The sequence below is a fragment of the Bufo bufo genome, chromosome 5 (genome assembly GCF_905171765.1).
Source record: "Bufo bufo chromosome 5, aBufBuf1.1, whole genome shotgun sequence".
In the NCBI taxonomy this organism is placed as follows: domain Eukaryota; kingdom Metazoa; phylum Chordata; class Amphibia; order Anura; family Bufonidae; genus Bufo; species Bufo bufo.
The window spans coordinates 232,773,842-232,801,238 of NC_053393.1; the positions used below are offsets into that span (position 1 = coordinate 232,773,842).

Genomic DNA, 27,397 nt, shown 5'->3' on the forward strand with positions numbered 1-27,397 from the left:
CCAGGTTTCTGCATGGTCATCTCAGCTTGCCCTTTCAAACAAAAAGTATAGGGAGAGGTTGGAAGAGGAAGCAGTAGGAGCTTGGCAAGGCTTGGGCCTTCCGCCAGGGCACCTAACTGTTCATTTGCATCTGTATTAAAAGTACTAGGCCTCCGGAAAGAAGCAATGGGTCTCTAAGTGAAAGGTATCATTACATTCATCTGAGGCATTGTGCCTGGTTTATCAGTAGGTTTCCTGCTGACATTCCCTTTAAGGGAATTATAAAATCTGGCTGACAACAATGTTCTGCTTTGCACTTCTAATCTTATCTGTCAGAACTTCCTCAGTCTTTAAACCTGTTTGTCATTTGCTATATAATACCGTACTAATGTATTGTTATTGTTCATATTGCCTCCTTTGCTGGCTGGATTATTTTTTCCATCACATTATACACTGCTTGTTTCCATGGTTACGACCACCCTGCAATCCATCAGTGGTGGCCATGCTTTAACACTATAGGAAAAAGTAACAGCCTCTCTGGTGACTGGGACCATAGGAGCTTACATAGATTGGTTAGATTATTTTTTTTATTTTTTTTGATAGTATGCAAGCACGACCACCACTGATGGACTGCATGTCCAACAGTGTATAATGTGATCGAAAGATGAATCTAGCCAGCAAAGGACGCAATATGAATGCAATAATACATTAGTAAGTGGCTTGTTAACTGTGACACAACCCCTTTAAGGCCTCTTTACAGTGATGGAGCAGACACTTGTTGGAAAGAAAGGTTCCTTCCTGACAATTGATTGCTCGTCAGTGGAAGAGATACTGCATTTACATGCAGCGATCTCCTCCACAGTATGGGGATGAGCGATCACTAATGCCAGCACTTGTCCCCATACAGAATCATTGTTTGCCTGCAGCTGATGATGTTTAAACGGCACAATCTACTGCCGGCAAACAATGATTTAGTTGACTGCACCAATGATCTATTACCTGATAAAGGAGCGTTCACCGGGTAATCGGCGGCATCTTAAAATGGGCCGACTATCCCTAAGTTAGCAATAATGTTCTTGAATAACGGGCAGTGTAAAGTGGCGTTTAGGCTGGCCTTACATTACCTGCAGAGGTCGCACTACATTTTTTCCAGAAGAAAAAAAATTCTCCTCTGACCATTTTTGAGGAGTATTTTTTACCCAAGGAGGAGTACGAAAGTTGCGGTAATTCAAATACATAATATATGGGCCTGCACTCGCTCACATCTGCGTTGGAGGCTGTTGCAGATTCTGTTGAAGGACCAGACAAAAAAGCCTCATATGCAGCTCTTTTTTTAGTCTGGTAAGAAGACAGGTACTGAATGGACTCCTTCATAGTCGTCGGAATCTGTTCAGCTTCTTCCTTGTCAGTTAGACTTGGTTCACATCACATTTTTATCATACATTTAATGTACAGGAAAAAAAAGTATATATGTAAAAAGACGCCTCAGACAGATGCCATACTGTGGCATCCGTCACCATAGATTTCCATTGTACGTATCCTTTTTTTTTTTAAGCTACCATGTTTTTTTTGATTGATTTTACAGGAAGGAAAAACGTGGTACATTACGCTTTTCCATCCTGCAGAGTTATACTTTTTTGTTTTGTTTTTTTACAATGGAACTCCATGGTGCTGGAGGTCACCTGTCTGAGGCGACTGTTAATGTATACGGTTTTTCTGTATGTTGAAGGTATGACAAAAACCCACCCTTACGTGCCCGATCCAGCACTTCCGTTATGTTAGTTTTTCTACTCGGGTAACTGAGCAGAACAACATAAATAAATGGCGGTGGTGTGAACGGGGCCAAAGAGGTGAGTATTTATGTGGGGGACCATTACTGATCTGAATAACAGCAGACAATTATAGCAAAGTGATAAAGTCCAGTCCAATATGGCGGATCTTTCCTGTACTTTATCACTTGGCACTCCACACTGCACCAAATGCATCACACTAGGGTTGTTTCGGGTATCGAACTTTCGATACCCAATTGATACTTTTAGCCCGGTATCGATACGATACCGGGATTTGCCTTTTATCGATGCTAGGCTGTGCTACTGCACAGCCCAGTAGCAGAGAACATGGATCGTGCTGCTCTCAGCGTGCACCATATTCCCTCAGCAGCACAGGGAGAAGGAAGCAGTCTCTCCCACCCCCTGTGCTGCTGCTGCCACTGCCACCAATGAGAGCGCAGAGGGGCTGAGGAGGGAAGGGGCTGTGGCCACTGCGCCACCAATGATATCTAATGTTTAATACATTACAAATACAAGCGGCAGAAACACATTGCTGACACCCTGCCTCTGACAGGGCGCTGCGATCCACGACAATTAACACCTCAGGTGCCGCACCTGAGGGGTTAACTGACGCTGATCGCAGCGCCCTGTCAGAGATCGTGTGCCAGCAATGTGTTTCTGCCGCCAGCTGTATTTGTATATTAAACGTTAATTATTATTGGTGGCGCAGTGCACCCTCCCCCCAGTCCCCAGTATTAAAAACATTGGTGGTGCAGTGCGCCCTCCCCCCCTCCTCCACAGTATTAAACATTGCTGGCAGTAGCCACAGAGTCCCCTCACCTCCTCTCATTGGTGTCAGTGGCAGCTTCTGATCGGAGCCCCAGCAGTTAATCCTGGGGCTCCGGTCGTTTACCATGGCAGCTAGGACGCTACTGAATGTGCTGTGTGCACTATGCACAGGGCAGCAGGGAGAGTGTAAGATCCTACTCACCCTAATAGAGCTCTATTTTGTGAATAGGACAAGGGATTAAAAAAATCCTTGGTTCTAGCCCCTAAGGGGGGAAATAGTTATTAAATAAACTGTAAAAAAAAAAAAAAACACCAAAATATTAAGTATAAATCACCCCCTTTCCCAATTTTACATATAAAATATACAGTCAGGTCCATAAATATTGGGATATCGACAAAATTCTAACATTTTTGGCTCTATACACCACTACAATGGATTTGAAATAAAATGAACAAGATGTGCTTTAACCGCCTCACGTCCGCCCATAGGATATAAACGTCCTATGGGTGGACGTCTATTTCTGACAGCACGTTTTAAAACGTCCTGTCAGAAATAGCAGCTGCACGCTAATCGTGCAGCTGCTGATCGGGTTGCCCGCTGTCAGTGACAGCAGGGCAACCCAGAGATAAGGCAGGGACAGTGCCCAGGTGTCCCTGCCTTCACGATCGCTGCAGACACAGCGCTCACCGAGCGCTGTGTCTGCAGAGCAGGAAGCGCTGTGCGCTTCCTGTTTCGGCCCGGCGGTCATGTGACCGCCGGGACCGGAGAGTGCAGGGGCTGTGTGAGGTCTCTCAGAGACCTCGATCAGCCCTGCACTGAGGCTGTACAGCGCAGGATTGCTGCTGTACAGCCTCTATAGGGGTGCATTTCCACTGTAACTGGGGCTACTATGTCAGCCCCAGTTACAGGAGAAATCAACAGTGAAAAAATAAAAAAAAAGTGAAGTAAATGTCCCCCAGAGGTCTTGTATGACCTTATGGGGGACGAAAAGTGTAAAATAAAATAAAAATAAAATAATGTGTTGAAAAAATAAAATAAAAAAAAGGTTCACATGTAAAAAAAAAAAAAACCCAAGTAAGGAATAAAAAAATAAAATAAAAATAGAAAAAATAAAATAAAATAGACATATTTAGTATTGCCGCGTCCGTAAAAACCAGCTCTATAAAAATATCACATGACCTAACCCCTCGGGTGAACACCGTAAAAAATAAATAAAAAAAACTGTGTCAAAACAAGCAATTTTTGTCACCTTGCATCACAAAAGGTGCAACACCAAGTGATCAAAAACGCGTATGTCCCACAAAATGGTACCAATAAAACCGTCACCTCATCCCGCAAAAAATGAGCCCCTACATAAGAAAATCTCTCAAAAAATAAAAAAACTATAGCTCTTAGAACATGGAGACACTAAAACATCATTTTTTTGGTTTCAAAAATGCTATTATTGTGTTAAAGTGAAACAAATAAAAAAAAGTATACATATTAGGTATTGCCGCGTCCGTAAAAACCAGCTCTATAAAAATATCACATGACCTAACCCCTCGGGTGAACACCGTAAAAATAAAATAAAAAAAAAAGTGTGTCAAAACAAGCAATTTTTGTCACCTTGCATCACAAAAGGTGCAACACCAAGTGATCAAAAACGCGTATGTCCCAGAAAATAGTACCAATAAAACCGTCACCTCATCCCGCAAAAAATGAGCCCCTACATAAGAAAATCTCTCAAAAAATAAAAAAACTATAGCTCTCAGAACATGGACACATTAAAACATAATTTTTTGGTTTCAAAAATGCTATTATTGTGTAAAACTTTAATAAATGAGAAAAAGTATACATATTAGGTATCGCCACGTCCGTAACAATCTGCTCTATAAAAATGTCACTTGACTGAACCCCTCAGGTGAACGCTGTAAAAATAAATAAATAGAAACTGTGCTAAAACAACCAATTTTTTGGTCACCTTGCCCCATAAAGTGTTATAATGAATGATCAAAAAATCATATGTACCCAAAAATAGTACTAATAAAACTGGCACCTTATCCCCTAGTTTCCAAAATGGGGTCACTTCTTGGGAGTTTCTACTGTATGGGTGCATCAGGGGGCTTCAAATGGGACATGGCATCTAAAAACCATGTGGAGTTCCTTTCCTTCTGCGCCCTGCCGTGTGCCCATACAGCAGTCTACGACCACATGTGGGGTGTTTCTGTAAACCGCAGAATCTGGGTAATAAATATTGAGTTTTGTTTGGCTGTTAACCATCGATGTGTTAAAGAAAAAAATTGATTAAAATGGAAAATCTGCCAAAAAAGTGAAATTTAAAAATTTGATCTCCATTTTCCTTTAATTCTTGTGGAACGCCTAAAGGGTTAACAAAGTTTGTAAAATCGGTTTTGAATACCTTGAGGGGTGTAGTTTCTACAATGGGGTCATTTATGGGGGTATCCACTATGTAGGCCCCACAAAGTGACTTCAGACCTGAACTGGTCCTTATAAAGTGGGTTTTGGCAATTTTCTTACAAATTTGAAGAATTGCTTCTAAACTTCTAAGCCTTCTAACGTCCTAAAAAAATAAAATGACATTTCCAAAATGATGCCAACATAAAGTAGACATATGGGAAATGTTAAATAATAACTATTTTATGAGGTATCACTTTCTGTTTTGAAAGCAGAGAAATTGAAATTTAGAAAATTGCGAATTTTTCAAATTTTTGGGTAAATTTGGGATTTTTTCATAAATAAAGGTGAAATATTTTGACTCAAATTTATGACTATCATGAAGTACAATGTGTCACGAGAAAACAGTCTCTGAATGACTTGGATAAATAAAGGTGTTCCAAAGTTATTACCACATAAAGTGAGATATGTCAGTTTTGCAAAATTTGGCCTGGTCAGGAAGGGGGCAAAGGGCCCAGATGGGAAGTGGTTAACTGCAGACTGTCAGCTTTAATTTGAGGGTATTTACATCCAAATCCGGTGAACGGTGTAGGAATTACAGCAGTTTACACTTGTTAAGGGACCAAAAGTAATGGGACAGTTGGCTTCTCAGCTGTTCCATGGCCAGGTGTGTGTTATTCCCTCATTATCCCAATTACAATGAGCAGATAAAAGGTCCAGAGTTCATTTCAAGTGTGCTATTTGCATTTGTAATCTGTTGCTGTCAACTCTCAAGATGAGATCCAAAGAGCTGTCACTATCAGTGAAGCAAGCTATCATTAGGCTGAGAAAACAAAACAAACCCATCAGAGAGATAGCAAAAACATTAGGCGTGGCCAAAACAATTGTTTGGAACATCCTTAAAAAGAAGGAACGCACCGGTGAGCTCAGCAACACCGAAAGACCCGGAAGACCACGGAAAACAACTGTGGTGGATGACCGAGGAATTCTTTCCCTGGTGAAGAAAACACCCTTCACAACAGTTGGCCAGATCAAGAACACTCTCCAGGAGGTAGGTGTATGTGTGTCAAAGTCAACAATCAAGAGAAGACTTCACCAGAGTGAATACAGAGGGTTTACCACAGGATGTAAACCATTGGTGAGCCTCAAAACAGGAAGGCCGGATTAGAGTTTGCCAAATGACATCTAAAAAAGCCTTCACAGTTCTGGAACAACATCCTATGGACAGATGAGACCAAGATCAACTTGTACCAGAGTGATGGGAAGAGAAGTTTATGGAGAAGGAAAGGAACTGCTCATGATCCTAAGTATACCACCTCATCAGTGATGCATGATGGTGGTAGTGTCATGGCGTGGGCATGTATGGCCGCCAATGGAACTGGTTCTCTTGTATTTATTGATGATGTGACTGCTGACAAAAGCAGCAGGATGAATTCTGAAGTGTTTCGGGCAATATTATCTGCTCATATTCAGCCAAATGCTTCAGAACTCATTGGACGGCGCTTCACAGTGCAGATGGACAATCACCCAAAGCATACTGCAAAAGCAACCAAAGAGTTTTTTAAGGGAAAGAAGTGGAATGTTATGCAATGGCCAAGTCAATCACCTGACCTGAATCCGATTGAGCATGCATTTCACTTGCTGAAGACAAAACTGAAGGGAAAATGCCCCAAGAACAAGCAGGAACTGAAGACAGTTGCAGTAGAGGCCTGGTAGAGCATCACCAGGGATGAAACCCAGCGTCTGGTGATGTCTATGCGTTCCAGACTTCAGGCTGTAATTGACAGCAAAGGATTTGCAACCAAGTATTAAAAAGTGAAAGTTTGATTTATGATTATTATTCTGTCCCATTACTTTTGGCCCCTTAACATGTGGGAGGCACATATGCAAACTGTTGTAATTCCTACACCGTTCACCTGATTTGGATGTAAATACCCTCAAATTAAAGCTGACAGTCTGCAGTTAAAGGGCTTCTGTCAGCCCACTAAACCGTTTTTTTTTTTGCTTAATAATAACCCCTACACTGCGATTTATCCATACATAAGTAAAATAATAATTTTGGTTCAGTAGAATTTGCTAAAACCCTATTTTTATAATATGTAAATTACCTTGCTACCAGCAAGTAGGGCGGCTACTTGCTGGTAGCAGCCGCATCCTCCGATGGTAATGACGCCCCCTCTGCTTGTTGATTGACAGGGCCAGCGGACGGGATCTTTCTCCGCTGACCCTGCCTGTTTTCATTCAATATCTGGCGCCTGCGCCGCGGCCGTACCTATCTTCAATCGGCGCAGGCGCACTGAGAGGCGGCCACTCACTCGGCCTCTTCATCCTCAATGCGCCTGCGCCGGGTGTAGATGTGACGTCATCGGCGCAGGCGCATTGAGGATGAAGCGGCCGAGTGAGTGGCCGCCTCTCAGTGCGCCTGCGCCGATTGAAGATAGGTACGGCCGCGGCGCAGGCGCCAGATATTGAATGAAAACAGGCAGGGCCAGCGGAGAAAGATCCCGTCCGCTGGCCCTGTCAATCAACAAGCAGAGGGGGCGTCATTACCATCGGAGGATGCGGCTGCTACCAGCAAGTAGCCGCCCTACTTGCTGGTAGCAAGGTAATTTACATATTATAAAAATAGGGTTTTAGCAAATTCTACTGAACCAAAATTCTTATTTTACTTATGTATGGATAAATCGCAGTGTAGGGGTTATTATTAAGAAAAAAAAAAAAAAAACGGTTTAGTGGGCTGACAGAAGCCCTTTAACCACCTCCGGACCGCCTAACGCAGATTCGCGTTCCGGAGGTGGCAGCCCTGCGCAGAGTCACGCATATATGCGTCATCTCGCGATGGCCGAGATTTCCTGTGAACGCGCGCACACAGGCGCGCGCGCTCACAGGAACGGAAGGTAAGCGAGTGGATCTCCAGCCTGCCAGCGGCGATCGTTCGCTGGCAAGCTGGAGATGTGATTTTTTTTAACCCCTAACAGGTATATTAGACGCTGTTTTGATAACAGCGTCTAATATACCTGCTACCTGGTCCTCTGGTGGTCCCCTTTGTTTGGATCGACCACCAGAGGACACAGGTAGTTAAGTAATATGTTGCACCAAGCACCACTACACTACACCCCCCCCCCCTGTCACTTATTAACCCCTTGATCACCCTTGATCACCCCATATAGACTCCCTGATCACCCCCTGTCATTGATTACCCCCCTGTCATTGATCACCCCCCTGTAAAGCTCCATTCAGATGTCCGCATGATTTTTACGGATCCACTGATAGATGGATCGGATCCGCAAAACGCATACGGACGTCTGAATAAAGCCTTACAGGGGCGTGATCAATGACTGTGGTGATCACCCCATATAGACTCCCTGATCACCCCCCTGTCATTGATCACCCCCCTGTCATTGATCACCCCCCTGTAAAGCTCCATTCAGATGTCCGCATGATTTTTACGGATCCACTGATAGATGGATCGGATCCGCAAAACACATACGGACATCTGAATGGAGCCTTACAGGGGAGTGATCAATGACTGTGGTGATCACCCCATATAGACTCCCTGATCACCCCCCTGTCATTGATTACCCCCCTGTAAGATCCATTCAGATGTCTGCATGATTTTTACGGATCCACTGATAGATGGATCGGATCCGCAAAACGCATACGGACGTCTGAATAAAGCCTTACAGGGGCGTGATCAATGACTGTGGTGATCACCCCATATAGACTCCCTGATCACCCCCCTGTCATTGATTACCCCCCTGTCATTGATCACACCCCTGTAAAGCTCCATTCAGATGTCCGTATGATTTTTACGGATCCACTGATAGATGGATCGGATCCGCAAAACGCATACGGACGTCTGAATAAAGCCTTACAGGGGTGTGATCAATGACTGTGGTGATCACCCCATATAGACTCCCTGATCACCCCCCTGTCATTGATTACCCCCCTGTAAGATCCATTCAGATGTCCGCATGATTTTTACGGATCCACTGATAGATGGATCGGATCCGCAAAACGCATACGGACGTCTGAATAAAGCCTTACAGGGGCGTGATCAATGACTGTGGTGATCACCCCATATAGACTCCCTGATCACCCCCCTGTCATTGATTACCCCCCTGTAAGATCCATTCAGATGTCCGCATGATTTTTACGGATCCACTGATAGATGGATCGGATCCGCAAAACGCATACGGACGTCTGAATAAAGCCTTACAGGGGCGTGATCAATGACTGTGGTGATCACCCCATATAGACTCCCTGATCACCCCCCTGTCATTGATTACCCCCCTGTAAGATCCATTCAGATGTCCGCATGATTTTTACGGATCCACTGATAGATGGATCGGATCCGCAAAACGCATACGGACGTCTGAATGGAGCCTTACAGGGGCGTGATCAATGACTGTGGTGATCACCCCATATAGACTCCCTGATCACCCCCTGTCATTGATTACCCCCCCTGTCATTGATCACCCCCCCTGTCAGGCTGCATTCAGATGTCCGTATGATTTTTACGGATCCACTGATAGATGGATCGGATCCGCAAAACACATACGGACATCTGAATGGAGCCTTATAGGGGGGTGATCAATGACAGGGGGGTGATCACCCCATATAGACTCCCTGATCACCCCCCTGTCATTGATCACCCCTCTGTAAGGCTCCATTCAGACATTTTTTTTGGCCCAAGTTAACACTAACTTGTGTCAAAAAATAAAATCTCACATGAACTCACCATACCCCTCACGGAATCCAAATGCGTAAAAATTTTTAGACATTTATATTCCAGACTTCTTCTCACGCTCTAGGGCCCCTAGAATGCCAGGGCAGTATAAATACCCCACATGTGACCCCATTTCGGAAAGAAGACACCCCCAGGTATTCCGTGAGGGGCATATTGAGTCCATGAAAGATTGAAATTTTTGTCCCAAGTTAGCGGAAAGGGAGACTTTGTGAGAAAAATAAAAATAAAATCAATTTCCGCTAACTTGTGCCAAAAAAAAAAAAATTTCTATGAACTCGCCATGCCCCTCATTGAATACCTTGGGGTGTCTTCTTTCCAAAATGGGGTCACATGTGGGGTATTTATACTGCCCTGGCATTCTAGGGGCCCTAAAGCGTGAGAAGAAGTCTGGGATCCAAATGTCTAAAAATGCCCTCATAAAAGGAATGTGGGCCCCTTTGCGCATCTAGGCTGCAAAAAAGTGTCACACATCTGGTATCGCCATACTCAGGAGAAGTTGGGGAATGTGTATTGGGGTGTCATTTTACATATACCCATGCTGGGTGAGAGAAATATCTTGGCAAAAGACAACTTTTCCCATTTTTTTATACAAAGTTGGCATTTGACCAAGATATTTATCTCACCCAGCATGGGTATATGTAAAATGACACCCCAAAACACATTCCCCAACTTCTCCTGAATACGGCAATACCACATGTGTGGCACTTTTTTGCAGCCTAGGTGGGCAAAGGGGCCCACATTCCAAAGAGCACCTTTCGGATTTCACAGGTCATTTACCTACTTACAACACATTAGGGCCCCTGGAAAATGCCAGGGCAGTATAACTACCCCTCAAGTGAACCCATTTTTGAAAGAAGACACCCCAAGGTACTCCGTGAGGGGCATGGCAAGTTCCTAGAATTTTTTATTTTTTGTCACAAGTTAGTGGAAAATGATGATTTTTTTTTTTTTTTTTCCTTACAAAGTCTCATATTCCACTAACTTGTGACAAAAAATAAAAACTTCCATGAACTCACTATGCCCATCAGCAAATACCTTGGGGTGTCTTCTTTCCAAAATGAGGTCACTTGTGGGGTAGTTATACTGCCCTGGCATTCTAGGGGCCCAAATGTGTTGTAAGGAGTTTGAAATCAAATTCTGTAAAAAATGACCAGTGAAATCCGAAAGGTGCTCTTTGGAATGTGGGCCCCTTTGCCCACCTAGGCTGCAAAAAAGTGTCACACATGTGGTATCTCTGTATTCAGGAGAAGTTGGGGAATGTGTTTTGGGGTGTCATTTTACATATACCCATGCTGGGTGAGATAAATATCTTGGTCAAATGCCAACTTTGTATAAAAAAATGGGAAAAGTTGTCTTTTGCCAAGATATTTCTCTCACCCAGCATGGGTATATGTAAAATGACATCCCAAAACACATTCACCAACTTCTCCTGAATACGGAGATACCACATGTGTGGCACTTTTTTGCAGCCTAGGTGGGCAAAGGGGCCCACATTCCAAAGAGCACCTTTCGGATTTCACTGGTCATGTTTTACAGAATTTGATTTCAAACTCCTTACCACACATTTGGGCCCCTAGAATGCCAGGGCAGTATAACTACCCCACAAGTGACCCCATTTTGGAAAGAAGACACCCCAAGGTATTCGCTGATGGGCATAGTGAGTTCATGGAAGTATTTATTTTTTGTCACAAGTTAGTGGAATATGAGACTTTGTAAGAAAAAAAAAAAGAAAAAAAAAATCATCATTTTCCACTAACTTGTGACAAAAAATAAAAAATTCTAGGAACTCGCCATGCCTCTCACGGAATACCTTGGGGTGTCTTCTTTCCAAAATGGGGTCACTTGTGGGGTAGTTATACTGCCCTGGCATTCTAGGGGCCCAAATGTGTGGTAAGGAGTTTGAAATCAAATTCTGTAAAAAATGACCAGTGAAATCCGAAAGGTGCTCTTTGGAATATGGGCCCCTTTGCCCACCTAGGCTGCAAAAAAGTGTCTTACATCTGGTATCTCCGTATTCAGGAGAAGTTGGGGAATGTGTTTTGGGGTGTCATTTTACATATACCCATGCTGGGTGAGAGAAATATCTTGGCAAAAGACAACTTTTCCCATTTTTTTATACAAAGTTGGCATTTGACCAAGATATTTATCTCACCCAGCATGGGTATATGTAAAATGACACCCCAAAACACATTCCCCAACTTCTCCTGAATACGGAGATACCAGATGTGTGACACTTTTTTGCAGCCTAGGTGGGCAAAGGGGCCCATATTCCAAAGAGCACCTTTCGGATTTCACTGGTCATTTTTTACAGAATTTGATTTCAAACTCCTTACCACACATTTGGGCCCCTAGAATGCCAGGGCAGTATAACTACCCCACAAGTGACCCCATTTTGGAAAGAAGACACCCCAAGGTATTCGCTGATGGGCATAGTGAGTTCATGGAAGTTTTTATTTTTTGTCACAAGTTAGTGGAATATGAGACTTTGTAAGAAAAAAAATAAAAAATAAAAAATCATCATTTTCCGCTAACTTGTGACAAAAAATAAAAAGTTCTATGAACTCACTATGCCCATCAGCGAATATCTTAGAGTGTCTACTTTCCGAAATGGGGTTATTTGTGGGGTGTTTGTACTGTCTGGCCATTGTAGAACCTCAGTAAACATGACAGGTGCTCAGAAAGTCAGAGCTGCTTCAAAAAGCGGAAATTCACATTTTTGTACCATAGTTTGTAAACGCTATAACTTTTACCCAAACCATTTTTTTTTTTACCCAAACATTTTTTTTTTTATCAAAGACATGTAGAAAAATAAATTTAGAGCAAAATTTATATTTGGATCTCGTTTTTTTTGCAAAATTTTACAACTGAAAGTGAAAAATGTCATTTTTTTGCAAAAAAATCGTTAAATTTCGATTAATAACAAAAAAAGTAAAAATGTCAGCAGCAATGAAATACCACCAAATGAAAGCTCTATTAGTGAGAAGAAAAGGAGGTAAAATTCATTTGGGTGGTAAGTTGCATGACCGAGCAATAAACGGTGAAAGTAGTGTAGGTCAGAAGTGTAAAAAGTGGCCTGGTCTTTCAGGGTGTTTAAGCACTGGGGGCTGAGGTGGTTAAAGCACATCTTGTTTGTTTCATTTCAAATCCACTGTGGTGTTGTATAGAGCCAAAAATGTTAGAATTGTGTCGATGTCCCAATATTTATGGACCTGACTGTATAAACAATAAATAAATAAAATAATACATATCGCCACGTCTGAAAAGTCCAAACTATTAAAATATAAAAAAAATATCTCCTATGCAGTGAACGCCGTAAAAGAAAAAAAAAAAGAAAAACTGCGCAATTCGATTTCTTTTTTGTCACCTTGTTCCCGGCCAAAAAATAGGACTGTTCGATTATGGGCTGGACGTTCCATAAAATGCGGAATGCACGCGGCTTTTTTGGGCATTTATTTTTTTCCGCGTGGTATTGCATGGTATCGAGTATTGCAATACTTTTTTTTATAGTATCGAAACCGAATCAAAATTTTGGTATCGAAACAACCCTACATCACACACACTGCACCACATATATCAGTGTGATGTACAGGTGAAACTCGAAAAAATTAGAATATCGCGCAAAGTTCATTTATTTTAGTAATGCAACTTAAAAGGTGAAACTAACATATGAGATAGATTCATTACATGCAAAGCGAGATATTTCAAGCCTTTGTTAGTTATAATTTGGATGATTATGGCTTATAGCTTATGAAACCCCAAAGTCACAATTTTGAGGTACCCTTTGCTCAGGGGGTATGGATTAATTAGCTGACTAGAGTGTGACACTTTGAGCCTAAAATATTGAACCTTTTCATAAAATTCTAAGCAGCATTAATGCAATTCCTTTTATTTAGCATTACTGAAATAAATGGACTTTTGCACGATATTCCAATTTTTCGAGTTTCACCTGTATGTGGGGCAGTGTGTGTGGTTAAGGTCATGATCAGGAGAATTGAGCGGTATGAGTGAAATTTAAGGTCTATGGATGCTGTTAGATTTAATGAGGCCATAACACAGAATGTTGTTGGAGAGGGAATGTGTTACTTAGGTCCATTATAGGGTTAATACTATAATATAAAAAGGAGCCAGGATTAAATCAAACCTTTAACCATTATTGAGATGGGGCTGATCTTTTCTGGACCAGTGCTGCAATTGCTTCTCTTCCAACTAATTTGAATGGCACAAACTTGGATGCTTCTGTCCCTGGCTGCGGTGGGTGGAAGAAGACACAGTTACCTGGTAACTTCGGCATCATTGGCTGCTCTGCTTGCTTCCAGGATCTTATGTCAGCCTGGGGTGGTATTATCTTCCTTTTTCAGGTCACAGCATGTTTTGCTGAGCACCAAACTGGGCCATGGCTGGCAGGGTCCTTGCGCAGCGTGCCCTTCACTCCTTGCTGCAGCCACCCCCGGGAGCTGGCCCCTCCTCCTTCCAGCTCCCGCTGGCTTCCCCTCCTGTAGGACCTTCCAGCACCCGCCCAAAATAACCAATAACAAAGCATCTTGCTGTGAGGAACTTTGTTATTGGTTATTTAAAGCACAGGCAGCATCGTTGCGCCACCCGTGCCGTTCACAGTGCTCACTGCGCTGATGAATGTGAGGGAAAAGTCTAAGGTGTATTGGTACGCCTTAGACTTTTTACATGGAGTAAAATCGCCTGAACACGCGTCTGATGCTTGTGCAGGCGTTATTGCGACCTCTGATTAAGGCCTCATGCACACGACAGTATTTTTTCACGGTCAGCAAAACGGGGTTCGGTTGGTCCGTGATCCGTGACCTTGATTTTTGGAGGATCCACAGACATGAAAAAAAAGTCGTTTTGGTGTCCGCCTGGCCGTGGGGAGCCAAACGGATCCGTCCTGACTTACAATGCAAGTCAATGGGGACGGATCCGTTTGACGTTGACACAATATGGTGCAATTGCAAACGGATCCGTCCCCCATTGACTTTCAATGTAAAGTCAGGAGTCCCTATTATACCATCGGATCGGAGTTTTCGTCCAATCCGATGGTATATTTTAACTTGAAGCGTCCCCATCACCATGAACGCCTCTATGTTAGAATATACCATCGGATTTGAGTTACATTGTGAAAACTCATATCCGACAGTATATTCTAACACAGAGGCATTCCCATGGTGATGGTGACGCTTCAAGTTAGAATATACTACGAACTGTGTACATGACTGCCCCCTGCTGCCTGGCAGCACCCGATCTCTTACAGGGGGCTGTGATCCGCACAATTAACCCCTCAGGTGCCGCACCAGTTTGAATATCATTGGTGGCCAGTGTGCGGCCCCCCTCCCTCCCTCTATTGTATTATCATTGGTAGCCAGTGTGCGGCCCCCCTCCCTCCCTCTATTGTATTATCATTGGTGGCCAGTGTGCGGCCCCCCCTCCCTCCCTTGTATTATCATTGGTGGCCAGTGTGCGCCCCCCCTCTATTGTATTAATATCATTGGTGGCCAGTGTGCGGCCTCCCCCCCCCCCCCCCCCGATTATTGGTGGAAGCGGAGAGTTCCGATCGGAGTCCCAGTTTAATCGCTGGGGCTCCGATCGGTAACCATGGCAACCAGGACGCTACTGCAGTCCTGGTTGCCATGGTTACTTAGCAATATTAGAAGCATCATACTTACCTGCTGCGCTGTCTGTGACCGGCCGGGAGCTCCTCCTACTGGTAAGTAACAGATCATTAAGCAATGCGCCGCACAGACCTGTCACTTACCAGTAGGAGGAGCTCCCGGCCGGTCACAGACAGCGCAGCAGGTAAGTATGATGCTTCTAATATTGCTAAGTAACCATGGCAACCAGGACTGCAGTAGCGTCCTGGTTGCCATGGTTACCTACCGATCGGAGCCCCAGCAATTAAACTGGGACCGTGATCGGAACTCTCCGCTGCCACCAATGATCGGGGGAAGGGGGGGGGGGGGGGGAAGGCCGCACACTGGCCACCAATGATATTAATACAATAGAGGGGGGGCCGGAGGGGGGGCGCACACTGGCCACCAATGATAATACAATAGAGGGAGGGAGGGGGGGCCGCACATTGGCCACCAATGATAATACAATAGAGGGAGGGAAGGGGTCCGGGGGGGGCGCACACTGGCCACCAATGATAATACAATAGAGGGAGGGAGGGGGGGCCGCACACTGGCTACCAATGATAATAATATAAAGGGAGGGAGGGGGGCCGGGGGGGCCGCACTGGCCACCAATGATATTAATACAATAGAGGGAGGGGGGGCCGCACTGGCCACCAATGAAATTAAAACTGGGGAGGGAGGGGGGTCTGCCCCCTGCTGCCAGGCAGCCCCTGATCTCTTACAGGGGGCTTTGATACGCACAATTAACCCCTTCAGGTGCGGCACCTGAGGGGTTAATTGTGCGGATCACAGCCCCCTGTAAGAGATCGGGTGCTGCCAGGCAGGAGGGGGCAGTCATGTACACAGTTCGTAGTATATTCTAACTAGAAGCGTCCCCATCACTATGGGAACGCCTCTGTGTTAGAATATACTGTCGGATTTGAGTCTCAGCTCTGAAAAAGCTTTTATGCAGACGGATCTTCGGATCCGTCTGTATCAAAGTAGCCTACGGACACGGATCACGGACACGGATGCCAATCTTGTGTGCATCCGTGTTTTTTCACGGACCCATTGACTTGAATGGGTCCGTGAACCGTTGTCCGTCAAAAAAATAGGACAGGTCCTATTTTTTGGACGGACAGGATACACGGATCACGGAGGCGGATGACAAACGGTGCATTTTACGAGTTTTCAACGGACCCATTGAAAGTCAATAGGTCCGCAGAAAATCACGGAAAACGGAATAACGGCCACGGGTGCACACAACGGTCGTGTGCATGAGGCCTAACTGTGATTTTCTTCACTTCATGACTTCAGATAATTCTAAGGCCTAGTTCACACGAACGTGTGTGATCCGTGGCCGTATTGCGGCCCGCAATACACGGCCACAGTTCCGTGTGCATTCCGCATCACGGATGCGGATCCATTCACTTTAATGGGTCCGCAAATCCGGAATTGCGGAACGGCCGCACCGTACGGGACCCCTCGGAAGCACTACGGAGTGCTTCCGTGGGGTTGCGTCCCGTACTTCCGTTCCGCAAAAAGATAGAACATGTCCTATCTTTTTGCGGAACAGGCGGATCGCAGACCCATTAAAGTGAATGGGTCCGCGATCCGATGCGGCTGACCTACGGCCGGCGATCGTGCATTGCGGCCCGCAATTTGCGGGCCACAGCACGGGCACGGGTCACACTCGGCCTAAGAAATGATTCTCTTGTCCTAAATTTCGGGTCATTTCACTTGTGTGAAACTTGTATTTACAGTAGTATAACTGGCAGAAGGTTTCCCTCGTCTTCCACTTACTGCTTATAGGTTTGGTTGAACTGTGACATACCGTAAATACCTTGTTAGGGTCATACACACAGATGTAGTTTTGGTCCACCTCCAATCCGCATTTTTTGGGGATCAGTGGAGGACCCATTCATCTCAACAGGGCCGCAAAAGGTGTGGACAGCACACTGCGTGCTGTCCATATCCTTGTGTCTGTTCCGCTGCGCCGCAAAGAGATAGCATTTGTCCTGTTGTCTGTTTGGCGGAAGAATATGACCTTTCTGCAGGAAGAATAATGCCGGCAGGCTCTCAGCCGGCATCCGTGTTTTAGGCTTCCGCGATTAGCAGACTGCAAAATGCCCTTAATGGGACAGTTATAAAAGGTTATATGCATCCCACATGACACACAGGAGAAGTTGTAAAATACGAATTCCTCTTTATCTTTGGACAGAGTTCAGCAGCACAGCCTTTGTTTACAATACTGTCACATGAGGAAACTGACGTTTTCTGGAATCTGGCCAATAACGGGACCTTTCAGAACTTTTTTTTCCTTCTGTCTATGGAGAAGTGTGAAGAATTGTTCGTCCAGATATGCAGAGTAAGTACTGATGCCTGCGCACATTATTGTATTTTTCACATAAGTAGAAGATAGGCAGAGAAGACTTGAGAACTGGGGCTACCCTTTACTTGAAGTAACAGCAGATAAAATCTGGGAGTGTTTAGAAAAGTACATTTATTAGTCTCGAGTTACAACGCTGTTCAAGGCATAAAGCCCCATAAAATATGTCTCGGATTTCTTGTGACGGTTTTTATTCTCATGTATCTTATGTAAAATGGAGTTTCCATGAGAGGACCACCCCAGCAGTGGGCTGTTTTTCGAAGCATTTTGTGGGGTTGACTGAAAAGATGTTTTACAGTTGCTAATAGTTTTGGCCCCTATAACTTATAATTTATAGCTATTAGTATAAAAGTTTATGTGTTGCTGAGATGAGTATGTAAAAAGGTCATTTAGACTACTTTCACATCTGCTTTGTGCTGTCCGGTTTTGAGATCCGGCACAGGGTCTCAAAACCACAGCATATTGCTTCAGTTTTGTCCCCATTCATTCTCAATGGGGACAAAACTGGAACGGAGTGCACCAGAATGCATTACGTTCTGTTTGTTGCGTTCCCATGTCGGGAAGAAAATCGATGCAAGTAGCGTTTTTGTGTGCGGTATAGGAAACTAAAGAAGCCGGATCTGGCACTAAAAACCAAGTCAATAGTGCTGGCTTTGCCCATTGACTTACAAAGGTTTTTGTGCTGGATGCGGTTTCTTCAGTTTCCCATACCCCATATCTGGGGTACTCATTACCAGTACAAGGAGCCCATTGATATAAATGGATATCCTGAGTGACAGCTTTCCTCTGTTTTTTAGTAGAGGCTCTGTTTTAATAAGGCCTCATGCACACGACCGTTGTGTGCACCCGTGGCCGTTGTTCCGTTTGACGTGATTTTCTGCGGTCCCATTGACTTTCAATGGGTCCGTTGAAAACTCGGCTGCTGCACCCGTTTTGTCACCCGCGCCCGTGACCCGTGTTTCCTGCCGTGAAAAAAATATAACCTGCCCTATTTTTTTCACGGCTAACGGTTCGCGGCCCCATTCAAGTCAATGGGGCCGTGAAAAACGCGTTTGCACACCCGTTTGACAGCCGTGCCCGCGTCCGCGTCCGCGCCCGTTTTATTTATTTCTTTTGCCATGTTCAAACTGTTTGCCAAACTTTGTGCCAATAAAATTTAAAAAAAATATGTACAGGAAGTTTAAGGTCACAGGTTATGCTAATTTCTAGCCACTTGTGCCTGGAAGCTTCTGTGTGGTGAGGCAGACGTTTAGGATAGTTTCCTGGCACCATGCCACGCTGGAATGTGGAGAGGCTCATCACCCTGGTCCAGGAGAGGCCAGTGATTTGGGATTCACGCTCCAATGACTATTCGGACCGCCTAAAAAAGGATGCTGCGTGGGAGCAAGTTGCCCGGAGCCTGAGAAAAAACGAATGGGCCAAGGCGGATAGGCGAGGCCGGGCCGATTTACGTAAGTGCTAGCAATGCAGTTGTGCTGTCCTTGGCCTGTGTGTGCCCAAAAATATAATGTTTCTAACTCCCTCTGGTCCCATTTTTGGAATTGGGGTGGTCCTGCTTTTTTGGCCAGGAAGGCCTGGACTTGGTTTACCAAAGTGACGACTATTAAATTGCATCCCCCCCCCTTTTTTATCGACAAATGGCTTTGGCTCCTTTTGCACAGTATACAGTACTCATGTCTAATCACATGTCTATGACCTTTTTTTGGCCTGCGCCATGTGCCATTGTAATTGAGCATCTTACAGTTGTCACCTTCACATATATTGCAAATTGGTTTGGACCAAATGGCTTGCACGACTAGTCTCCTCCACCTTGTTCTTCTTCATTAGTATACACACACCAGCTGCACTGTTCCATGTGCTGTTGAATCTCTCCATTTTATATATTTTGTTCTTAGTTCCTATTTTTTTACCATTTTTGTAAAGTTAATGGAGAATTGGTTTGGCAAATTTGGGACTCACAATTGTTTGTTATGTTTTATTTTTTACAGTAAAACTAACTAAAACCCGCTGGGCCAGTTGCCGGGACCAATTCCGGCGGGAGGTCACTAAAAAAGGACGGAGTGGAGAGGGGACGTCAGGGAAGCGCCCCTACATCTACACTGCCCAGTTGCAGTTCTTAAGACCGGTCATGGATATGAGGACGTAAGTTTCATTTTTTGGTTTATATGCATCACAAATTTGAATTATACACTTGCATTTAAATCTTGGTGCCCGAAAGTGTACACAAAAGTAATGGGTTGAGTGAAGTAGGAGAATGGAAGACAGATACTTACAGTAGGCCTGGCATGTCATAACTGACTTCTCCTAGCTCGTTTAAAATTTAAACACCAAGCATGCCAGAATAGCTGTAAGCTAACCAGTCCTGCTTGGAGTTGTAGTTGGGCATCAGATGGTGGGCAAGAGTTTGTACATGCCTGGTGTTGGTTGTCTACATGACTGTTTGTCAACTAGTGTGCCTCCAGCAGTTGCAAATCTCAAACTCCCTGCATGCCCACACAGCCAAAGGCTGTCGGGGCATGCTGGGAGTTGTAGTTTTGCAACAGATTGAGCCACACTGGTTTGTCACACCAGGCTCCACCGCTGAAGAGCTGTCTGATGAGACGACACGTGCCGTGCGCAGACAGCGCCTACCCTCTCTGTTTTGTTCCTGATGAATCAATTCTTTGCTGGTTCGGGAACATTGATGTTTGCAATCTGACCTAGAATAGAGATGCGAGATGACATGTGTGCACTGCATGCATTATCTCTGCAGACAGATGTTCAGTGTGTTTGACGGCTGTTGCTCCCACACCAATTTATGTTTTTAGGGGATTTTTGTTGTTTTGGTTTTCGAATTTGGAGAAATGTGTGTCCAACTAACTTTTTAATGGTAGTTTTGAAAAATATGATTCGTAAAGGGTTTCATAGGGTGTCCATATTTGGCCCATGTAATCTACAGATTTATGCCCTTTTGAAAGTTTGGAAAAATGGGACACATTCGGGATTTGCACAGTCAACTATAATGGTTTAATGTAATAGCACCAACCACGACAGGGATGCCTTACTTAGCACATATAAAATGTCAATACCATAATCCATGGAAAATGGGTATAAAAGATGTTCCACCAATGCTTGCCCAGCCGCATTAAAACTACTACTCTCCATGCTCAAGTGTGGCCTAGTTTTTTTTTATATTCAGAAGAAACTGAGGTGCTCCAAGGGTTAAACCTTACAACATGTATGTTTGGATGGTTGAAGCAGGCCACAGACTATTGAGTTGGCCAAAATATCCACACTGGTTTTATCCCTTGAATGTTTGTTCCTCTACTGGCGCAGGCCAGCCTCAAACGGCAAACAATGGTTTACCATGACATTAACATTAGCCCACGACAAGACTTGGCCATTCGTTGCATTTCCAAGGTATTTTTTAAACGAACTGCACTATTCCACCAAAAGAGGACGGTCATTGTGTTCAGTCAAATATCTGATGTATGATGCTACTCTCTCTACATTATTTTAAGAACACGCCTGGTTACACCTAATATAAATGATGTACTTTAGAAATGTTGAAAGCAAATGCTCTAATTTTTACTTTTGGTTATTTCAAATACAGAACTGTGGACAGTCTGGATCCTACGGAAGATTCCGACTCAGGTGGGAGTGAAAGCCCAGCCGTCTTTTCACCTGAACCAAGTCCAGCACCTACGCCGGCGGAGGACGTGGACGACTCCACACTGGCCCAGGCCCCCCTACCACTAGCCAGTCCATCGCGGAATCCTCAGCCGCAGCCAAGACGTCGCCGCCAAGTCCCTCCTGCCACCTCTGAGCAAGAGAGTCGTGCGGCAATTGATGCACGCCTCATTGAATTTCTTGCTCAGAGGCGGAGTGATGGTGTGGAGGACAAGATGCTTAGGGGACTTGGGCCCCTATTGAAGCTTGTTTCGCCAAATGACCAACACCAGTGCCTGGCTTCTTTGATTGTGGTCCTCAAAATGTTCACCCTTCCTAATCATGGTGACATTCTAGCGCAATTAAATAACATGAGGAGGGAAATAGAGGATGCCGCACAGCCCCCACCTCCTGACCCCTTTCAATTTGCTCCACAACACACCCAGCCACCTTCTTTCCCCCCACACCACCAGTATGGCCTACCCCAGGGCCAAAGGCAAGGTGTGGCTCAGCCCCTTTACCCGGGCAGTTTGCCACCATGTCCACCACAGCAGGCCCAAGGAAGGCCACGGTCATCCTATCCAGTGGGTTCCTTCACGCAGGACCTGCTGAATATGTGATTTGTTTGATTTTAAGTTTTGTTTATGTTTGTAAAATGTTTGGCCCTTAATTTGGGCAACTTAGTATATCGTTCTTGAACGTGCAGGCCATTTGTTTTGATAAAACAGTGTTTGTGGCCCAAAATTGTGGTCTGTTTTGTTTTTTTGCACAATACACCAAACAGTTTCCATGAACAAAAGTAATATTTTGTAAAATTACACGCACAGGAGCTCACAAAACAACACTTTATTTGTATTGACAAAAACTTTATTTAAGGCAACTTTGGAGTCGAGGTATTAGAAGATTTTTCGGACAATATACTACACAAAAAAAGATGTTTTAATCAATTTGACCAAAGCATCGTTTCCAAATAGTTATATGCAGAATTCAATATGATCTGTCCAAAAAATCTCAGCCCGCAAGCCCACGTCAAGGGTCCTCTTTATCTTGCGAGTCCCTACACTCAACTATCACAATATTTTTACGTAATCTATCTACAAAAAAAAAAAAAAACTAAAGAGCCCAGAAGATTTCAAATACTGCCACGAATAGCGTCCCTCTGCCATGGCACGGACCCCTCTGAGCTGAAAAAGTAGTCTGCATAGAGTTCCCGAACTGCAATGCCAGCAGTCCCAGGTCGTCTATGCAGGGACCTTTCCAAACCCAAATCTGAAGACGTAGGAAGATCTGCCAGGTCAACAGAAGAGGAAGCCTCGTGAATCCTGGTGAAGTTGTGGAGAACAATACAAGCTTGAATCACCAGGGTAACATTATCCGGATCCATCTGTATGGATGACAAAAACACCCTCCACTTGCTAGAGAGAATACCAAAAGCGCACTCCACATACCGACGGGCACGAGTCAACCGGTAGTTGAATATACGCCTCCTGACATCCAAACCACGCTTTGGAAAGGGCCGCATAACATGGGGAGTCAATGCAAACCCTTCATCCGCCACGATGACAAATGGAGCCGGCGGACCTGCATATCCGGGCAGTCTTCTGGACTCGGGCAGGGCAAGCTGGTTGTCACGAAGCCGCTCACCCATTCTAGAAGCACTAAAGATGCGAGCATCCGCAGTGCTTCCATAGGCCCCGATATCAACCATTATAAACCGGTAATGACTGTCAGCAACAGCCATCAGCACTACCGAAAAATATTGCTTATAATTGAAGAAACGGCTCCCTGAGTGAGGCGGCTTCTTCACACGGATGTGCTTGCCATCCATTGCCCCGATGCAGTTTGGAAACTGCGCAGAAATTTGGAAGCCCTCAGCGATCCGAACCCAATCGTCCGCCTTGGGCTGCGGCATCACCGTCTCTCGGAGTTGCTGCCAGATGACATGGCAAGTGTGTCGTACAATCCGAGATATCGTCGAGGTTCCTAACAGAAACTCAAAATGCAGGGATGCAAAAGAGTTTCCAGAGGCAAGGAATCTGTTGACAAAGGAAAAAGGCATCAGTAAATGCAAGGAAACCACAGATTCATGATTCTAGTCGAATTTTGAATACACTACATGATTGTAAACACCCTATGTGTAGAGAAGCGGAAACCTATGGGACAGGTTCCAGAGGCCCTCTGTGTGGGCACCCCCAACCATTGAAAAGTCTAGGGCTTTCCAAAAAACTCCATCGACTTTCAAAAGCATTCATCAGCACAGGGCACACTATGAAAACGACAGGCAGCCTGGAATTACACTAGGCATTTAGGGCACAATGCGAAAAGGCTTAATCGCTAAACTATATTGGACTACAGTATTCCTGCAAATTGGCCGTGTGTACATTTTGCATTAAACTGGAAGGATCGGGATTGATATTTCGCATCCCGGGCGCAAAACGGCTCGCCATCACTGCCCCTTGACCATGATTGCTTAAACTCCCGTTACGGTTTAAAATGCAAAGGGCAAACCCAAATCAGCAAATGGGGTGTGGCCAGGACTACCACAAGTAAGTTCCAACAACTGTGTTTAGCCCCTTGGAAATGGAGATAGTCATGCGCAAGTCCAAAAAGATGAGAACATTAGGCATAAAGAGTACAATAGCAGACAATCGCAGGTGTTGACAGCAGCACAATCCTCAATAATATGGAACAGACTGGTATCTAGACTTCAAATAGGGTGGTGCACGCAGCTACATATCCTGACCGAGGAACCCAATTCTTATAGACACTCCAAAAATCCAAGGCACCCAACAGCAATTGAAAAAAAAAAAAAAAAAAAAAAAAAAAAGGTTACAGCCTGCTGGAACATGGCTGACTGACTGACTAAAGCAACCTTTTACAAAACCTACTGGCGAGTGCAGAGGATTCATGGAGTGTCTGGAGGCCGTTAGCTGAACACACGTTTAAAACTTGCACAAAATAAACTAAAAACTGCAATAATGGATTCTTAGGTGGCAGGGAATAAAGGGGTAAAGCAAAAAACAGCTCTAAAAAGTTTTAAACAACAAATAGAAACGTTAACAAAGCAAACAGTAGCACATGTTTCACAGCAGCCATTTTCAAGCACATGTTACTCCTGACACAAGCACTGCACATTACTGGGTAAAGTTAAAATGTTCAATATTGCTTACCTCAACGTGACAATGAGCCTTTCCGTAGGAGAAATGCTGCGCCTCATATTGGTGTCCATAAAGGTAAGGACAGTACGTAGAGACGACAGCAAGCGATCAAATGTACCCACTGACATCCGACAGAAGGAATAGAACTTCTCAGGATGCTGCCGCAGATCATTGTAGAGGGTATGGAAGTGTCCTTTCCGGTAGCGTTGGGAAACAATCGGATGGACCCAAAATCGTCGCCGTCTAACAGGTTGCTCATTCAACAAAGGAGTGCGCGGTCCCCATTGCCGACAAACAACCCAATGCAGTAAGAACTCTTCCTCTGAATCCGACATGGTGAAACAGCAAAGAGAAGCAGCCAAAATAACCTCTGTACTCTGGAAAGACTACAGAAAATGGCCACAAAACCAAACTCAGGTGCCCTTCATTTATACCAGTATCCAGGGTGGAGCTATTAAAATCACATTCTTTAAACCATCCCATGTTTTATGACGGGCCGCAAAAAAAACGGGAACACGGACACACGGAAGCACAACGGTTGCAAAAACGGTCACGGATCACGGACCAACGGAACCCCGTTTTGCGGCCCGCAAAAAAATACTGTCGTGTGCATGAGGCCTAATCCTGCTTAATTCAAAGTTCCCTATTAGTGCACTTTAGGGGAATGTATTATCAGAATAATTACTTATTGTTTAAATCATATTTTTATTTTAAAACTAACATCGCCAAAAATGATTTAAAAATGTTAAATTTTGCAGGTCCATAACTATTTTTTAAAAATAAACAAAATCCTGCAGTTTTCTCACTGGCCACTAAGCCTAATAATAGGAGCCACTTCTTAGTCTGTACAGATCACTTTACTGCAGTTATCTGCTTCTCATTACAGGTAGTAGGGCAATGACAGATATCACCTATGTATAGATAACACAGGATCCACCATTCACAATAGGTGATATCGCAGCTTATCTACTCCCTCCTAACCTCTGCACAGGTCATACAGCATGCCTAGAAAACTCTTCTATAGAAGTCAATGAGGTCCCCTCCTGTCCATTGTGTCTATGGCACCTGCTGGTTGCTGTAAAGCATATCTCTCTAAATGCTTTTAAGAACAGCTCAGGCAAGATAGTCACCCCCATAATCATGTTCAGCAAATAGAATAAGAAAATCTGAAATCAGAAAATAAAAACAGATTAGAAAAAAAAATAGTTGCTGCTACCTGGTTTTTAACTGGCAGAAAAGATTTTAAGTGGCTCATTCCTGTTAAACCTGTTATACAGTGGTACTTAAGGCATTGACAAACCAGAACACAATTCTGCAGAGGAAGTATAGTCCAATTAACATTGAAAGGCAATCTGGTTGGCACCACTGCTGTACTCCAGACACTGATATATGTGCTGCGTGATGGCAGAAAAAATCATGACACTCATAATCTTTGGTAAGTGTTGTCATTGGAATCTAATGAGTTGAACATTCTTTTTAGCCTTTGCCCTCTAAGTTCTTACAGGAGATGTTACTGTTGGGCGTGGTGAAATGGTAATCTGCCCAGTTATGTAGAGATCTATCCTATGTTACTAAATAACTCTGGAACTAGTTCTCACTACTAGGGATCGACCGATATTGATTTTTTAGGGCCGATACCGATACCGATAATTTGTCAACTTTCAGGCCGATAGCCGATAATTTATACCGATATTCTGGGTATTTTTATTTTTGAGGAAAAAAAAAATTTCCTACACAAATCTGCTGAAAATTAATGTTTATTGTTAACGTGTATTATTATTTTATTTTTTTTGTAAATCTTTTTCATTTATACTTAATGTTTTTGTGTTTTTTTTTACTAACTTTTAGCCCCCTTAGGGACTAGAACCATTGTCCCATTCACCCTGATAGATCTCTATCAGAGTGAATAGGATCTCGCATGCTCCCTGCTGCCCTGGGCTCTGTGCACACAGCAGCATGGAGCTGACTATGGCAGCCAGGGCTTCAATAGCGCCCTGGCTGCCATGGTAACCGATCGGAGCCCCAGGCTTACACTGCTGGGGCTCCGATCGGAGGAGCAGGGGAGAGCGGATCCTGTGGCCACTGCCACCAATGATTAGAACTGGGGGGGGGGGGGGCGCACTGCGCCACCAATGTTTTCACTATTGGGATGGGGGTGGGGGGCGCACTGCGCCACCAATGACTAATACTAGGGGGCTTGAGGGGGGGGGGCGCACTGCGCCACCAATGTTTTTACTATTGGGGTGGGGGGCGCACTGCTTGAGGGGGGGGGGGGGGGGGCGCACTGCGCCACCAATGAAGATACCTCTCTTTCACATACAGGAGGCGGGAGCTGGCTGCAGAATCACATAGCCGGCTCCCGACCTCTATGAGCGGTAGCTGCGATCCGCGGCACCTAAGAGGTTAACTACCGCGGACCGCAGCTGCCGTTCATAGAGGTCGGGAGCCGGCTATGTGATTCTGCAGCCAGCTCCCGCCTCCTGTATTTGAATTAATGAAAGACTCATCTTCATTGGTGGCGCAGCGGCCACAGCCCCTCCCCTCCTCTTGTCTTCCGTCCTGTCATTGGAGGCAGCGGCAGCAGCATCACAGGGAGAGGAGACACTGCTTCCTTCTCCCCTGTGCTGCGGAGGGAACACAGAACGCGCTGAGAGCAGCGCATTCTGTGTTCCCAATACGTTATCGGTATATCGGCAAAATCGATGCCGATACCGATAACGTTCAAAATCCTCAATATCGGCCGATAATATCGGCCAAACCGATAATCGGTCGATCCCTACTCACTACCATACCAGTCACTACCATATTCGGTTATGACCCAGCTTTCCCAGGAAGAGAAATATTTAAGACAGAAGATGACGGCGGATTTTAATGTCTTTTTTTAGACTATACATGCAGTCAT

At 44.6% G+C, this 27,397-nt stretch overlaps 2 protein-coding genes across 6 annotated transcripts in view; both read left to right on the forward strand.

The window, feature by feature from the left end:
- STARD3NL (STARD3 N-terminal like) overlaps window positions 1-27,397 on the forward strand; it is a 104,297-nt gene that overhangs the window by 24,186 nt on the left and 52,714 nt on the right. For 4 of the 5 annotated variants that reach the window (XM_040434167.1, XM_040434165.1, XM_040434166.1 and 1 more), the window contains one exon: window positions 17,522-17,668. The exons of the other annotated variant lie outside the window; for it this stretch is intronic. The gene's annotated coding sequence lies outside the window, so the exon portion shown is untranslated. The remainder of the gene's footprint in view (window positions 1-17,521; window positions 17,669-27,397) is intronic. 5 annotated transcript variants of the gene reach the window in all.
- Window positions 18,960-21,957, forward strand: LOC121002478. Its single transcript, XM_040433929.1, has 3 exons — window positions 18,960-19,140; window positions 19,678-19,831; window positions 21,282-21,957. The coding sequence occupies exons 1-3, from the start codon at window positions 18,960-18,962 to the stop codon at window positions 21,955-21,957; spliced, it is 1,011 nt and encodes a 336-aa protein (XP_040289863.1).

Coding starts and splice junctions, on each gene's coding strand:
- LOC121002478 (XM_040433929.1), top strand. CDS start 18,960: ATGCCACGCTGGAATGTGGAGAGGCTCATCACCCTGGTCCAGGAGAGG. Junction 19,141..19,677: donor GCGAGGCCGGGCCGATTTAC/GTAAGTGCTAGC, acceptor TATTTTTTACAG/TAAAACTAACTAAAACCCGC. Junction 19,832..21,281: donor CCGGTCATGGATATGAGGAC/GTAAGTTTCATT, acceptor TTTCAAATACAG/AACTGTGGACAGTCTGGATC.